A 15247-nucleotide genomic window follows, 5' to 3' on the forward strand; every position below is an offset into this window, starting at 1 on the left:
GTGACGTAACCTGACACTAAGTGGTCGTCTAATAAATGTTTTAATCAGTGTGTACACTTCATATTTTAAAAAAATGCTGCAAAACAACAAATCAAATATGAACCAGTTTTATTAACAATAAAATATCGAGCACAAAAAACACGCTCAAACTCATTATGCCTTAAACTCGAGTTTTTTTCTTTCCAAACTATTATTGATTTTCCAAAACAGAAGAAAGACAGCTTTACAGTTTTAAAAAAAACACATGTACAGACAATATGTATTTCCCCTCACATGATGAATGAAATACTGTATCTCACAAAATTGAGCAAACCCCTCACATTTTTTCCTCAATATATAATTATATTTTTCATTGGACAACACTGCTACATTGTAATGTATTGCCTGTATAACAGTGTAGATGCATTGTCCCCTCAGAAAACCTCGATATTTAGTGTTGTCCCATGAAACTATATAATATAATACTTCTAATTATGTGAGGAGAATAAAGATTAATGGATGGATATACTGCTATGGTACACGCTCCAAAACATGTTTTATTTTACATCACCAAGCACTCATTTATTTATCTCAACTAGCTACTACAGAGTCTTGGTTAATACCAGCCCTTCTGTAAGAGATCGTACACTCAAGCATTTTTCCTGTCTGGCATTCCCCTGAGGAAGAAGGCAGGCCTGGTAGTGTAGCGGTAGCAAAGGGCCTGAGGCACCACAGCATACAGGATATTAACCAGCAAAAAGACAGTTTGGTTGTCAACGGGAACTCTGTAAGAGAATGGCGTCCGTGTGTGGAGGGAGGCGCCGATATGAGAGAACTGGGCCTGGTGGAAAAAAAGAGGGAGGAAATAAAGACGGGGGGCCATCAGAGATTTTACCTGAGGTGGTTACCAAATGTAAAAAGTTCGAGAGCCACTAGTTAATGTTGTAAATTCATCCCAAGTTAGGACCAATATTTCATTATTTAATAAGGAGCATGAAAAAGAAAATGAGGCAATGTAGTAAAGTGCTCACTATTTGGCAAGCAGGTAACAGTCATAATTGCACATAAGTTTTCAAGATTTTATTAAGTGTTTAAGTAACTAAATCAAGATCCCGAGTATAGTGTTTCTATTGTTTGGGGTAGGGGGGCACTGGACATGTCTCCTAGCAACCATAGTTGTCAGGGCATGAGCAGCCCTATTTTTATCTTCGTTCAACAGCTGACATTTAGATGAATACCACCAATACCAGCATTCCTCCTGGTCTGAAGTCAGTTTCCGTCCTCATCCAGCGAGTGAGTGACGTGTCAGCCTGCAGCGCTAACACAACAGCTGCTTTGTTCTCTTTGAGTTACAACGCCACTCCTATTGCTTGGCACAACTTTTTGTTTTGTTTGGTATGCATGCAAACATACCTCAAGTAAATCATGACAGAGCATGTTTGGCCAGATCCCTTATCTCCATATTTGGCAACATACTCACACTCTGTACATGTGTAGCAGGGGGCAGTGCAGTTTGTATGAGAAATGAGTGCAGTGCAGCAATTTTTAAAAACTGGTTAATTACATCCTGTTGCATGTCCAACATCATTGCATTTTTTTCTCCAGTGGTCTGGCTGTCTAAATGGTTGTATTGCACATATCAATAACTATCATATTTGGTTCATTATTGAATGCATTGCAAAGTAGCAAGATATTGTGGCTTCACCATGCTGAACAAAAATTATATTCAGTGATGTTCTGTAAGAAAAAAAAATTAGTACCTACTTGTGCTATTGCACCTGAATGTACAAGAGTCAAGTCCAGCATCCACTCACATCCTGGAACCAACAAGCTGTAGAGAGTCATGATGTAGTATGGGCTTGAGTACAGCATGCTTACCAGCATCTGACAAACAATTATAAGATTTACCGCTTCTGGAATTCAAAGAATACGAGTACGAGGGTGAGAAGTTAGAGTATTCTTACATGGTGTCCCAAAAGCTGCAATACACTTCTTTTTTTCTGTTTTGATTCTGGTATCATTTGGAAAGACGTGAAGCCATCAGCATTTGAGAGCTTAGGCTTTGCAGCTTTGAGCGATCGTCTGTTTAAAGGTTTGGTCATTGGGACTTTAGTAACAGACTTTCCACTCCATAGTTTTGGAATCTTGGTACGGATAACGTTCCTCAAATTGGTGCTCAAGTGCTTTTTGGACACCATGTACTCACAACTCACGAACACTTACATGTATTTTAGCGTAGGCCGAGGGGTCTTTCACATATGGCTCATAATGTTGTACATAGAGTTGGCATAGTGTGTTGGAGCAGTCCAGGGCAACCTAAAGCAACTTAAAGTTAGACTCATCGAGAGAATCCTTGTGTGTTTGTGTTTCTTACCAGACCTCTGAAGACACAGAAAATTATAGCTGGGATGAGGCAGATCACAAAACATAAGTCCAAAGGTCTCTGGAATAATGTCATCCTCTGAGCTTCCTGGATGTTCTGGTTGAGAAAAGGATATTTATAACATGCATGTCACAGGCGATTTAATTTAAGTCTGATTGATTAAAATATATACATAACATCAACTGTGATGTGATTCAAAAAAAAAAAAGTTTGTAGGTGCATTCTTTTCATTGGTTCGCAACGGTGTATTGATTTGCACAGCTTCGGATTGTCGAAATTAGCTTGCTAGCTCTGGCACTGCTATGTACATTATAATAATAATATAATAATGAAAAATATCCATCTAACTTACTGTCAACTCAACAATTTGTGTGGAAGGATGACTAAAGATGCGAAAACAAGCCCAAACAGACACGAAAATGTACAGCAAGTGAAGGAAGAAGAAAGGACCCATTTCAGTTTCATATTTTCCTGGAAAAGACAAAGAATTATTGAAGAATCAGACTTCATATAAACCAAAATTAACCATTATTGATACACAAATAAGTGAGCAGGTAGAAATATCAAAGTTAAAAAAATGTGAAAGAAAATCCTGTTATGGACAAAGCACAACATAAAGAGCCTAACAGTTGCCTACGACATTTTTAAATGTTTCGGAAAACAAGAAAAGACCAAAACAAATGGAAAAAAAATTCAACCTTTACAGGTCTCATGACCTGGATAACCAAAGAAGAAACATGAAGAAACACAACTTTTATTGGCCTTTTTTCTTCTTAAATTGATATTTTGATAGATAGTTGACATGTTAGGCAAATCAAATATATTTGATCAAATATATTTGATATATTCATTTGTGTGTCTTTCATAATTTTGACTGTACTTACCAACAGCATTCCCAAGAAGGTAGATAATGGAACGCATACCAAAAGACCCAACCCAGTAGAGTCCAATAGCTCTGAAGTTGTCCCTAAAAACAACATATTTTAGATACTGTATGGTATGGAAATGCATGCGGACACTCCAGCACTCACCCCCAAGTAATTGCAGCAATCATGAGCAGATACATGAGATAATGCACGCAGCCATCCCAATAGGACATCATGTGGCCATGTGCTGTATTAATGTGCGGATCTGCCTGGAAAAGCAGAAGGGGGGGTTATAAGTAAGAGACAGAGACAACATGGACTCAACATTACAAGGGGAACACCAAGCTTGCCTCTTTGAGGTAAAAAGTCACAAATCCATCAATGATGTTGTCCTGTTCCAGTCCGATGATTAAGCTCACCACACTGAAGAACGCGTGGACTGCATACACTGAACAGATACATATACATTCATTTTTAGCTGCACATAAATGCATATTTTTAAAGTTGAAATGCAACAAAACATTTCATTGGTCATTCCAGAATTGAGGGACAATTTAGGTTGCCAACAGTTTATCTTATTTTATCAGGTATTAAACTACCTAATTTCAATTATCTTTATTAATCTCCAATGCTAGACTTTTTATGAGATATTCTCATCATATATGTTGTTTTTGTTTGGCTCAACTCGTTGCAGATACTAAGGCACCTAAAATACATTTACAACTATTTCTGAATGAATCTGCAACAATTAAATAATTTTACATTTTATTTGAATACTTATTTAATTTCTGTATGACTAAAAGAAATGAAAGTAATTTAAAAGGGTGGTAAAATTAACTTTGAAGAGGGAGCAACAGCAATGTGTAAATACTCTTATTAATTTATACAAACATAGTTGCTCCATCAGAGCACAGACACAGCACACACAACTTGGTAACACATAAGGCACAGCTCATCAACGTCATGACACATAGATACAAAACATTCAGGTGATATGTTTTTCCTTCTTTCCCCCCCCCCCCCCCCCCTTTTCTTCTCTTCCGTATTCCTGCTTGCTTCCTTCTGATCTGGAGTCTGATGTGGTTGTTTCATCTGCTGAAGTGCATTGTGTACTGACTTCCGTAAAACAACCCAAGATCTTGCAAATGAAGAACCAACTATTAGTCCACATCTTTGTTTTCCTTGCTCAACAACGGACATGTTGAACAAAACTTCCTCAGTGCATCTACATTTGAGCACGAGCTCAAGAGCTACATATTTGTCATTCTAAACAAAATATAGCAATCAGTATTACGACAGCTATGCGTCATGACTACTATATATACGACACAACAAGTAAACATTTTTGTATTTTGTTCATGGTTGAAATTTCCCACGTGGGACAAAAAAAAAATGTCTCCACTTCTAACCCAACTATACTTACCATAGAAAAGAGAGTCTAAAGGAGCTTTCATCTTGAGTATAAAACGGGCAGATATGATCAGAAAGATTAATGTTGCACATCCAGCAAAGAAGAAGGCTTCAGCGCTATAAGAAAAATAAGTGGAGAGACCTTGATTAACCAAGTGAGAAATAAGCAATATCAAAACATCCAGAAGTCCTAACTCAGACACTCACCTGTTGTTGTAGACGAAAGAGTTGAACAAGTAGCAGATGGGAATAGACATCAAAGAGAGCACAAACACTCCAGTCCCCGCAGAAGCACTCATTGCTGACCGTGTGCCAGATCCATATGTTTACTCTGTGGGTGGCAATAATATTAATTTGAACATTATGAATAAATGGCAAAGCTGCACAGCCGTTTCCACATGCTGACTCGAGTTGTAATGGTTGAGCAGGCATTCAGTGGGTAGCTCTATAAATCTCTCTCACGTACACACAAACACACCCATTTCCACACCCACTTTTGTTAAGTTATTATTGGCCACAGTGCAGAGGCACTGCTGCCGAGCAGTGGAGTCGTATCCTTGTGTGTGCGGGTCATCAAAATGTAGGGCGTCAAATGTGGCCATCAAATGTGCCACTACACAAATTAAATGACACGACAATGTACACAAACAGCAAGAATTGAATTAAAATTCCAGGGTTAAATTACTGAGAGTTAACTCCAAAAGTTTAAGTTTAACATTTTCAGAGTTAAGTGGTAGCCAGGATAAGTGTTAGTGAGTGAGTGAGTGAGTGAGTGAGTGAGTGAGTGAGTGAGTGAGTGAGTGAGTGAGTGAGTGAGTGAGGGGGCGAAAGTACAAACAAACAAATAAACAAATAAATAAATAAAGTATGATAAGTTGCCACATATCTGTAGATCAGTTCAATTGTAATAAACTGGCAAGTCTGTAGCGTACTGGATTTTGCTTATCCAGTAAGCTGTGGAAAAAAAATAAAACACTTGACGTGCTTGGAAAAAAAGCTTGAATTTTTTTTTAAATCAGCATGCTAATTTTAGTGTCAATCAGCATCAAAATCTAACTCGGAATTATTATCATTTTCAAGTATTTCCCTTGTGCAACATTTAACAGATATTGTGTAACTATAAAAATGTAATATTCAAATAATTTGAAGTGTTTAACTTGTTTAATATGTTTGTTTTACACGCTCCGTCAGCGCTACTTTGTTTACGAAAGAAAAGTAAACCAAGGTTCAAAATGCTTTTGTCAAGTGTGTACTTAGCAATAAAGTTGTGAGCAGGCGCCTAGTTTTGTGCGCTTGCGTGCGTCATTCCTGGAGCGACGCAATAGAGGCTAGCTAGCTCAGATGACAGCAGGTGGCTGGATATCAAAGTCGAATGGCGACCACGTAAACGAATCAAATAAACACGGTTCTGACGTGGTAACAACAGTCTATGGCGACCGGTGGCGGTGGTGGCTTGGCGTCAAACCATGACGTCCAAGAGTCCAGCTCGGCTCAGAGCGGCGCTCCGGTAACGCTCTCCAACGCGCCGACCGCCGCTCTCGGCCCGCCCGCCTCCCCGCCGGTGCTTGCCGTTAGCCGGGAACCCGGCGTGTACAACTGGCAGGCGACAAAGAGCTCCCTGAAGGAGCGCTTTGCCTACCTCTTCAACAATGAACTGCTTAGCGACGTCAGGTTTGTCGTGGGGAAGGACAGACAGGCGCAGAGGATCCCGGCCCATAAGTTCGTCTTGGCCGTAGGCAGTGGCGTATTCGATGCCATGTTCAACGGGGGGATGGCGACCACCTCGGCCGAGATAGAGCTACCCGACACCGAACCGGCAGTTTTTCTCTTGTTGCTCAGGTGGGTCGAAGCGACACAGGTGACGAACAAGGTTGTGTTCAGCCGCGTTCACTCATGCCCCGTTCCCCAGTCTACTTCCAAATTGTTTGAGTCAGCCAACTTCTCTCCTCTTGCATTCAACTCATCTAAAGTATGATGATGACAACCACTTATCCATTTCTGGATGAGGTACAACTCAAGATCAACAAAGCATAAGTAACCACATTTCAGAAAACTATTGTTATTTCCAGCAACTCTACTGCACCTAAAATGGAAAGGAGGTGAAATTGTTTTCAAACATTAAGTCAAAGTCTAATATCAGCCACAGGACGATGAATGAATACTTTCTGATTTCCTTAGTTTAGGGGTCACCAATGTCCAATCATCGGTGATTGGACATTGTAAATTCCTAATGTTGAAGATACGATCATTTGTAAATGTGCTGGGGCTCAATGTATACTCTGAAAACGTCTGAAGTGTATCAAAACAACATATGAGACTCTGTACTAATGTGTTCATATTAAGAAACGTACGTATGTGAAGGCCAGCATGGAAAATCAGTCCAATCTAATTGACTCCTTCTGAATTCGATATATTACTTTTTATCTGTCTACATTAGCATCAGGCTCTGTCACATTACTATTTCCTCAGTAGAAGTAAACCAAGACAAAATTTGCAGTGTAACACCAAAGTGGAAATATTATTTCAGAGGAACGGTGAATCCTGCCCTCTAGTGTTCGAATGGACACATGACAGGAAATGCTATGGACAACAACGTTATTGCCGTTGCAGGTATTACAAGTTCTGTGATGACAAAATGCAGTTATGCAAATTATCCATCAGTGTGAATGTTTGTCTACATGTGCCCAGTGATTGGCTGGCACCCCGTCTCCCTCATTCAGCTGGGATACACTCCAGCAACTCTAATCAAGATAAGCAACTGGTTGAACAATGAAAGATGCTATGTATGGCCAAGCATTTACTGGTAGTTTTCGGTCTAACCTGTTTTACAACTTGAAGGTCAATGAAGCCACATGTTGTTCGCGAGTTCTAATGCGGGGGTCATCAGAATGGCCTTTCAAGTTCTCACTTTGGTCCAACTGTGATGGGTGTTAATGGGCTTGTGACCACATTAAAGGAGAGTGTTCTAAGTGGTGTCATAGGCTACCTTCATGTTTAGTGCTTGAGGTTCCACTTTGTAATCGACAGATAACATCTGTTGTCTCACTACTCCAGTCCGTCCTTGATTTGTTCCAAAGACATTCAGGTGTCCTTCAGATATAGATAGGGAGCAAATACTGCCTGTCAGGAAGACCACACTTTTTGCCAACTGAGTTTGAATTTGAGTTTAAGATGTTAAATTTAAGGCATTGAAATCCTTCCGGAATTTTTTTTTTTTCATACTAAAAAAAATAGTCCCTTTAACTAATTCAAATTCCAAGCAAGGGTGAAACAATCGACTAACTTAACTCATTCAAATTAAAATGGTGCTTAATTCTCAGCAGTGTTACACTTATGGCAAACACTTTTTTTTTCTGAGATGTTGGTGCACATTGATCATTGTAAAGTTCTCTTGTGTTCTTTTGCACAGGTTCCTGTATTCAGATGACGCTCATATCACTCCAGAGACTGTGATGTCCACTCTGAATGCAGCCAAGAAATACGCTGTCCCTGCTCTGGCTACTCACTGTGTGGAGTTTGTGAGCAAACATCTGAAAGCAGACAACGCATTCATGTTTCTCACCCAGGTTCATGCTTTCACTTTCTGCACTCACCACATGGAAACGCTTCAAAGTGCATCTTTATAAACATTATGCTGACCTGCATGACTGCATTTGGGAATTAATTTTTTAGTGTTGGTCTCCTGTCAGTCCGAGTGGAAATTGTTCCTAAATGCTTAAATTGAAATTTTAAAAGAATCGACCCAGAATACAATTCAAATCGGAATGGCAATGATTAAAAGCAGTATCATAATTTTACAGATTTATCTGAAAAGATTATAGTAAATAATGTATAATGTTCTTGTGTTCACAGGCAAGGTTATTTGATGTCCCTCAGATTGCCAGCCTCTGTTTGGACACCATAGACAAAAGCACTGCAGAGGCGGTAAATACAGAGGGCTTCACTAATATTGACCTCGGTAAGTGAGCCTTTGACGAAAGTACCGTTTTCATAACTGACTTGGTGATTGTTTTGTGTGCTGTAGAAACTCTATGCACAGTCCTTGAAAGAGACACGTTAAACATCAGGGAAAACCGTCTCTTTGAGGCTGTGGCACACTGGGCTGAAGCTGAGTGCAGCAGACAACGGCTTCCAGCAACCTCTGAGAACAAACAGAAGGTATTGGGAAAAGCCATACAGCTCATCCGCTTCCCGCTCATGAGTGTGGAGACGTTTCCTACAGGTAAGAGAAGTACATACCGGCCACTGTTTTGGGCCCATGTGTCATTTACAACTTTATGATACCTTGACAAAGCCAATTTGTATTTTACTTGCTATTCTTTCTTATGCAACAAGTGGCGAGTGAGGAAATCTGTTTTTACACTTGACAGCAAACCCAACACCACGGCCCAGCAACAATGACCGATCACGTTGCTACGTTCGCGGTGAAGAATGCACCATTAATAGATTTCAGCATGTCGAGAGTCGATGGGGCTACAGCGGTACCAGCGACAGAATCAGGTGAGGTGACAATGCGGTTGTCCTAATAAATGCCAGCTTCATACAAAAAAAAACTGTATTTCTCATCGTCTTCTTATGTAGATTCAACGTCAGTAGACGAATATCCATCGTGGGTTTTGGTCTTTATGGTTCTATCCATGGACACACAGACTATCAGGTCAACATACAGGTAACTACTGCCGTGTCTGCAACATGATGCAGCTGGCGTAACGTCATTAAAAATGGGGCTGGAAGTTTTCCGTCAATGTGGGCGCTAGAATTGTCAGTATGAAATGTATGCATTACACAGTGACCTAAATAACTTGCAATGCAATGCAACACTCACCTTTGACGCACACAACTAATCCAGTCATAAAAGAGCCCTGTTGACAATTAAATAAAATGTCAAGTGCGTTCTCGCCGGGTGAGTTAATGCTAATTAAATGTCATATTCATTGCTATGCAGGTAGCTGCCATTTACCAGCTTTGGTTTGACAATAGTTCATACACAATGAACAATTAATATATATTTGTAGGTATTTACCACAAACTCATGGTGACTGAATCCACTAGCTCTTACTTACCAAGTCGTGCTTTTCCAGAAATTAATTCTTAATAGATGAATATACCCAACCCTTTACGGGAAAGTAGGTGAGAGTTTTAGGTATGCAGCTCATGAAATTGAGAAAAGTATCATTAACAATTCCCTGTTAATTGGCATGGAAAGTGTCGAATATTTCCCAATGCCCCCCTGCTTCATTTACCATGCAAATGTAACCCTAGACAGCAACCAGCCAGCAAATTGGATCCATAACTTGTTGCACTACAGTGCATATTCACATTTTGGCATTTGGACAATGGCCTTTTCACTGGCCTTTTGGGGAGGACCTCATCATCTGTCATTCGCTGCAAACGCACCTTTCCGTTGTTATTTTTTTGCTTTGTCTAGATAATGGAGAGTGACAAACACCTGACCGTGGGCCAGAACGACACAGGATTCAGTTGTGACGGCACATCAAACACCTTCCGTGTAATGTTCACGGAGCCTGTGGAAATTCTTCCAAACGTCAGCTATACTGCATGTGCAACCTTAAAGGTGAGATGGCTTTCAAACATCAACTTTCAACCAGCAAACATTCGGTGCAGATTCATCACACTTGCTCATTTTCTATGTAGGGACCCGACTCCCACTGTGGCACGAAAGGGTTGAAGAAAGTCACCCAGGAATCAGCGACAGGGACTAAGACAACATTTGTCTTTTTCAAATCCCCCGGAAACAATAACGGTACCTCGGTAGAAGACGGGCAGATACCAGAGATCATCTACTATACATAGATTGATGTGAGAAGACTTCACGTGGCTTGAGTTTTGTGCTTCACAATCTCTGGGAATGAACACAGAGTGGCAGTTTAATGGCAAAATTCACCGACACAAGGATTGTTCCAAGCAGCTGTTAAAAAGAAAAATCAAAGCCAGTTTTTGTTTCATTGTTATTAGATGTAAATATGTAAGTAATCAGACAAAGCATATGTCCTCCATCGGAATTGGTTGGATGCAAACGAGTGACTGTTCTCCCCCAAGGTATTTGTTCTCCTGAGTCTTGTCGGACTCTAACTACAGTCAACCATCAGTTGTCAACAGAGCATTTATTCTGATATTCAGCTTAGGTTCCAAATACTAGTTATTGTAGACCTAAAGCTGGCTGTGAAGGATTTTCAGTAAATGCTCAAACAACAACAAAAATGTTTCCTGAATACTTTGATAGGAGGATGCAGCTAATGCAAATGTACTCAAGTTTGCTGTCAGTACATGCTACATAGTGATTCCGCCAACTCCGTGTGCATTATGTGATTTTGTTGTTACCTGTTGTAATTCATACGTGTTTGCTGGGCACTTCTTTGAAATTAAAAGAACAGCTTCTTTTTATATTACAGACTTGAAAAAAAGAATTGTAAAGTGTAACTCACAATGAGATTGCTCTCAGCTACAACTTTTGTTATCGGAAGATAATGATGCTGTATATTTAAAAAAAAAAATCAATTTATAAATTAGCTCAATTAGCAGGCAAGACCCAGTACAAAATAATCCAACTTAAAATCAGACATAGTTGATTTTAACCCCCCATCACTTTCTGAACCCATTCAACTGGCTATTTGGAACAGTTTCATTCAATTCTAAAAATGAAACCTCGACTACCTGACATCCCGAAATTGGGAATTCACAGTGGCACATGGAACGTTTTAAAATTATTATTGTGGAAACAATCTAAATGCCACAAAATACCACATAATACAAATTCATAGCTCCCTACTGAATACTAATTGGGTGAGCAAATTGAAATCCCCTTTTACGGTAAAGGCCTGCGCTTAAGATAATGGATGGGCATATTGTAATCAGATTTACTTATTTTAGGCTGGACTTGATGATTTTATTATTTTTGTAGTGCGAAAGTTTCTCTGTCACATACATGTACCATTCAACAGACTGTGCTTCTGCTAAATTTGATATGGAGCCCATCTTATTTAATGTACTGTACTGCATGTACAAAATGTTCTAGGTGTGAGGGTGCACTTCTTTTCAGCCCACGTCAAAGCAACATGGATATGCAGGAACACGTTGCCCGTGTACGCATGTCCAGCTGGTGGAAGTTATGCAATCTCTATTTTAATGATGTTGGACTGACTGCTAACTAATTAACACATGACCATAATGTATGTACATATATGAGGCTGTGTGATTAGCAGCAGGAATGGCCCTGGAGCTGGTGAATAACTTGTGAAGCCTGTAATCTAAGTCACACATGCATAGGTGTCATAGATGAAATTTCAGATGATTGGCACGGGCACTTATTCGTTTTTACCTGGTAAGTCATTTGAGAACATTTTCTCATTTACAATGACGACCAGGAGGCAAAGTGTGTGAAATGTCTTGCCCAAGGACACAATGACACGTGACCCAGACAGACATGGGTTCAAATCACCGACCCTCTGGTTTCTGAACGAACTGCTCTGCCTGAGCCACGTAATCAGTCATATCTTTAGGTGACACCAGGATTGCACCAAACTCAGCAAAACATGACCAATAAATTATTTCAAGTGTGATGGGGTAAGGCATCTTACCCATACCAACCCCTGCCTGAAGAAAACTCACAAGTAGGAGAAGATCTGATTGAAAAAGTAAAAATGTATTTGGTACCCTCCACAAGACTCATGTTAATATTTAATCCAGCCTAAAAAAAAAAATCTTATAGTGTCAAAATACTTACCTCAAAAGCAGTTCTTTGGATTTCCTGCCAAGTACTAGAATGATTTCAATTTTAAACAGGTGCAGTGCAGGGAAACAACTGAGATTAAAATTGACCCCATCTAGTTGTCAGGAAGAGATTTATTGACTACCCTACTTTTAATGGTTAAGATGGACAAATCCAATAATATGGTGGGGTTTGTCAATTTTTCCAAAAACAACCCCAAATTAGGAAATACTGCCCATTCCGGGATGGCCCATACAGTGTGCGTATTCTGCATGTCCCCGTTAGATATAATCAGACTAACAAGCAGAGAGCCACTGTCTACATGGATGACCTGACCATCTTGCATGATTTACAGTGCAGACTGTGCAGTCGAACGAGCAAAGGAATAAAATACGTACATCTTAAGTTCTAGCGTATGCATGAGTGTATATCCTTACGATTCTATTCACTGCTATACAATTTCTTTAGGATGCTGTGGGGCGTTTATTTCAGTGAACGAGCAGAGCGCCACTACTTTTCTATTCACGTGTCACATGATGTATGAACGCTGGACTGGCCTGGGCCAACCTTACCCCCCTGCACTTTCCAACACCAGATGTAGGTCGCAGAGTGCTGCAGGGGCTGCATGCAGGGTGTGTGTTTTGCGTGTGTGTCTGTGTGTGACTTTGGACGAGAGCCGGGTAGAGACTGATGATTGTAGTCTCCACCGAGGACATGGCCCCCAGCACACTGTCTCCACGGCTGTCACTTTGCATCATCCCAAACAGAGCGCACCGAGTCTGACAGGCTGCCAGATAGGCCGAGGGGATTGTCATGGCTCCTTTCACTACTGTCGCCGTTCTCTCGACTATTTTTCATTGTGTGCGCTCGCCACCTCGCATAATGCGTTAACGACACGCTAATTAAAATGTAATGGACATTGGATGGGATCACAAGCTGTACTTCATGTAGAAAAGTGTGTCGCAACGTCCAGGATGAGGAAGGCAAAACCACCACTTCACCTCATCGCACCTCTTTTGAGGAATGCACACAAACTTCCAGGCCATGCACGGCGGCTATGTCACAAGTCTGGATGGGAGAATCACCGCAACTTGAAAGAGTGCAAGCCAGGCACGTAAAAAAAAAAAAGCCTCACACCACAAAGCTCTAATAAATAAATTAGTAAAAATCACAGAAGCGATGGCTTTTAACTCAAGAATCAAGTCACCACTTTATTCATCACGATCCGTAGTGAGTAGCTTCAACAAGCTTGACAGACAACACACATGAAGCCACATGCTTCATTTCACTGAAACAGTACATTTAGTTTTCAGTAAAATGTCTAATTGCATAATGGATGTGAGAACTCACACACATTAACGGGCCAAGTATTCCCCCTTCCTATTGCTGTACTTGTTTAAATGTTCCTACTTTTTAAATTAGTCAAATCTATGCCATAAACTCATGATGAAAACAAACATTGCTACATATACAAATAATGAAATCCTGATGATCGAGATCAATATCTGTCATAAGACTTATTATAATGTGAGTCGCTTCCCTGATGGGAGTTTGACTGAAACCCACGATCATGCTCCCTATATCGGTCTTGGTGCTGCCTCTGATGCCTTCCTCTTCCAGGGTGATCACCCCTCCAACCTTGGCCTTCTCCCCAGCCACGACCTCCTTGACGGTCCTGGTACCTAGAGGGAGGCAAACAAATCAACAATTGCTCTTTACAACTTGGAACTTGCATCCAACTATTTTTTTCTAATCAGCAATGCAGGTAAAAACCTATGATCTTAATTTGAAAAAGTGCTGATTTGTTATATTGGAATCATTTAGAAAATTTACAGCTAACCATAATGATTAGAATTTCACATTAGAAATATTTTTAACGATGATGCCTTGACTTTAATTTGTTCCATAACTATACTTGGAACTCCAAATGTCGTATTGCAAATCATTGTGTTTGAAATGTGTGAATAGTGCTTCAAGAAGCATTACATTATGCCTTATAAAGAATTCATAAATAAAAAATAATCAAATATCAGCTGTATAGGGCTGTGCAAGACTGGAATAAGCGTCAAACAAGATTATTAATGTACATCAATATCCAGTGTTTGGTTATCCAAGGAAATCGTAATTGAATTTCTACATTTGCACTTTTATCTCGTACCTATGGTATATATTGGTATATTGACGAACTCTACCTTCTATCTCTTCCTTGATGGTTTCCTCCCCCACGACCTCTCCAGTCCTCCACGATAGGCGGCGGATCAGCTGGCCTGGTCACGTACTGCTGGTATTCTTGGTCCTCGGAAGAAAACCTGTGAGCGAACATCTCCTCGTAACTTTGAGGTTTTTCTGTAGTTTCGCTCATTCTGAAATGAATGAAACTCTGGTTAACATGAGGCAAAGGCGATTACTGTAAAAAAAAGATATACGTATATACTTTTGGTTAAAAATCGTCTACATGTTTGATAATGAACTAATACAGAAGAAATAATCCAGGATACAAACGATAAATTAATGCATATTGTTTGTGGAATAAATGATTTAACCATAATTGTTTACAAGCGTTAGATTAAGCCTCTGGCTGTGTGCGCAATGTAGATAGCCTCAACAACAAAGCTAGCATAACAACAAGGTGATAAAATGCAGCTTAATATTCGTCAAACCTGTTAACAACAAATCAGTAACTAACAACCTAGTAGTTATTACCAATGCTTCCTGAAAACATACCTGAGTACACTACGAAACAGCACAGTACGGAGCCCTAAGAGTCCGCACTCAAATAGTACGACGCGAAAAATGTCCCGACTGGAAACAACAAAACGAATACCAAAGGTGCCGGATCACACGCACGTGCAATTGTTTGACAGCGATCACCTGGAACTT

At 40.1% G+C, this 15247-nt stretch overlaps 3 protein-coding genes across 4 annotated transcripts; 1 reads left to right on the forward strand and 2 right to left on the reverse strand.

Moving 5' to 3' along the window:
- Window positions 1-91: 91 nt before the first annotated feature.
- LOC125966859 (transmembrane 6 superfamily member 1) lies at window positions 92-5082 on the reverse strand. Of its 2 annotated transcripts, none has more exons than XM_049717347.1 (10): window positions 4846-5082; window positions 4652-4755; window positions 3579-3676; window positions 3394-3497; window positions 3247-3329; window positions 2715-2833; window positions 2354-2458; window positions 2203-2295; window positions 1740-1863; window positions 92-820 (listed from the first exon to the last, which is right to left on the reverse strand). In XM_049717347.1, exons 1-10 carry the CDS (start codon window positions 4935-4937, stop codon window positions 753-755), a joined length of 990 nt encoding a protein of 329 aa, XP_049573304.1. In that variant the 5' UTR covers window positions 4938-5082; the 3' UTR covers window positions 92-752. The 2 variants fall into 2 exon arrangements, with proteins under 2 accessions (XP_049573304.1, XP_049573303.1); XM_049717346.1 differs by having other exon boundaries at window positions 1744-1863; window positions 4846-5081.
- Window positions 5083-5934: 852 nt separating this feature from the next.
- Window positions 5935-11045, forward strand: LOC125966858 (BTB/POZ domain-containing protein 1). The gene is made up of 8 exons (XM_049717345.2): window positions 5935-6477; window positions 8048-8204; window positions 8491-8596; window positions 8663-8860; window positions 9009-9138; window positions 9220-9307; window positions 10067-10213; window positions 10294-11045. The coding sequence occupies exons 1-8, from the start codon at window positions 6068-6070 to the stop codon at window positions 10450-10452; spliced, it is 1395 nt and encodes a 464-aa protein (XP_049573302.1). The 5' UTR covers window positions 5935-6067; the 3' UTR covers window positions 10453-11045.
- Window positions 11046-13551: 2506 nt separating this feature from the next.
- On the reverse strand, window positions 13552-15232 carry LOC125967113 (RNA guanine-N7 methyltransferase-activating subunit-like protein). Its single transcript, XM_049717850.2, has 3 exons — window positions 15092-15232; window positions 14560-14730; window positions 13552-14049 (listed from the first exon to the last, which is right to left on the reverse strand). The coding sequence occupies exons 2-3, from the start codon at window positions 14727-14729 to the stop codon at window positions 13866-13868; spliced, it is 354 nt and encodes a 117-aa protein (XP_049573807.1). The 5' UTR covers window position 14730; window positions 15092-15232; the 3' UTR covers window positions 13552-13865.
- Between the last annotated feature and the right edge of the window lie 15 nt (window positions 15233-15247).

The sequence above is a fragment of the Syngnathus scovelli genome, chromosome 4, assembly GCF_024217435.2.
Source record: "Syngnathus scovelli strain Florida chromosome 4, RoL_Ssco_1.2, whole genome shotgun sequence".
Taxonomy (NCBI): domain Eukaryota; kingdom Metazoa; phylum Chordata; class Actinopteri; order Syngnathiformes; family Syngnathidae; genus Syngnathus; species Syngnathus scovelli.

Coding starts and splice junctions, on each gene's coding strand:
- LOC125966859 (XM_049717346.1), bottom strand. CDS start 4,937: ATGAGTGCTTCTGCGGGGACTGGAGTGTTTGTGCTCTCTTTGATGTCT. Junction 3,677..4,651: donor TTTAGACTCTCTTTTCTATG/GTAAGTATAGTT, acceptor GTATCTGTTCAG/TGTATGCAGTCCACGCGTTC. Junction 821..1,743: donor ATTCAGGTGCAATAGCACAA/GTAGGTACTAAT, acceptor TTTTTCCACCAG/GCCCAGTTCTCTCATATCGG.
- LOC125966858 (XM_049717345.2), top strand. CDS start 6,068: ATGGCGACCGGTGGCGGTGGTGGCTTGGCGTCAAACCATGACGTCCAA. Junction 8,861..9,008: donor TGTGGAGACGTTTCCTACAG/GTAAGAGAAGTA, acceptor TACACTTGACAG/CAAACCCAACACCACGGCCC. Junction 9,139..9,219: donor GGTACCAGCGACAGAATCAG/GTGAGGTGACAA, acceptor CTTCTTATGTAG/ATTCAACGTCAGTAGACGAA.
- LOC125967113 (XM_049717850.2), bottom strand. CDS start 14,729: ATGAGCGAAACTACAGAAAAACCTCAAAGTTACGAGGAGATGTTCGCT. Junction 14,050..14,559: donor CATCAAGGAAGAGATAGAAG/GTAGAGTTCGTC, acceptor GCCTCCCTCTAG/GTACCAGGACCGTCAAGGAG.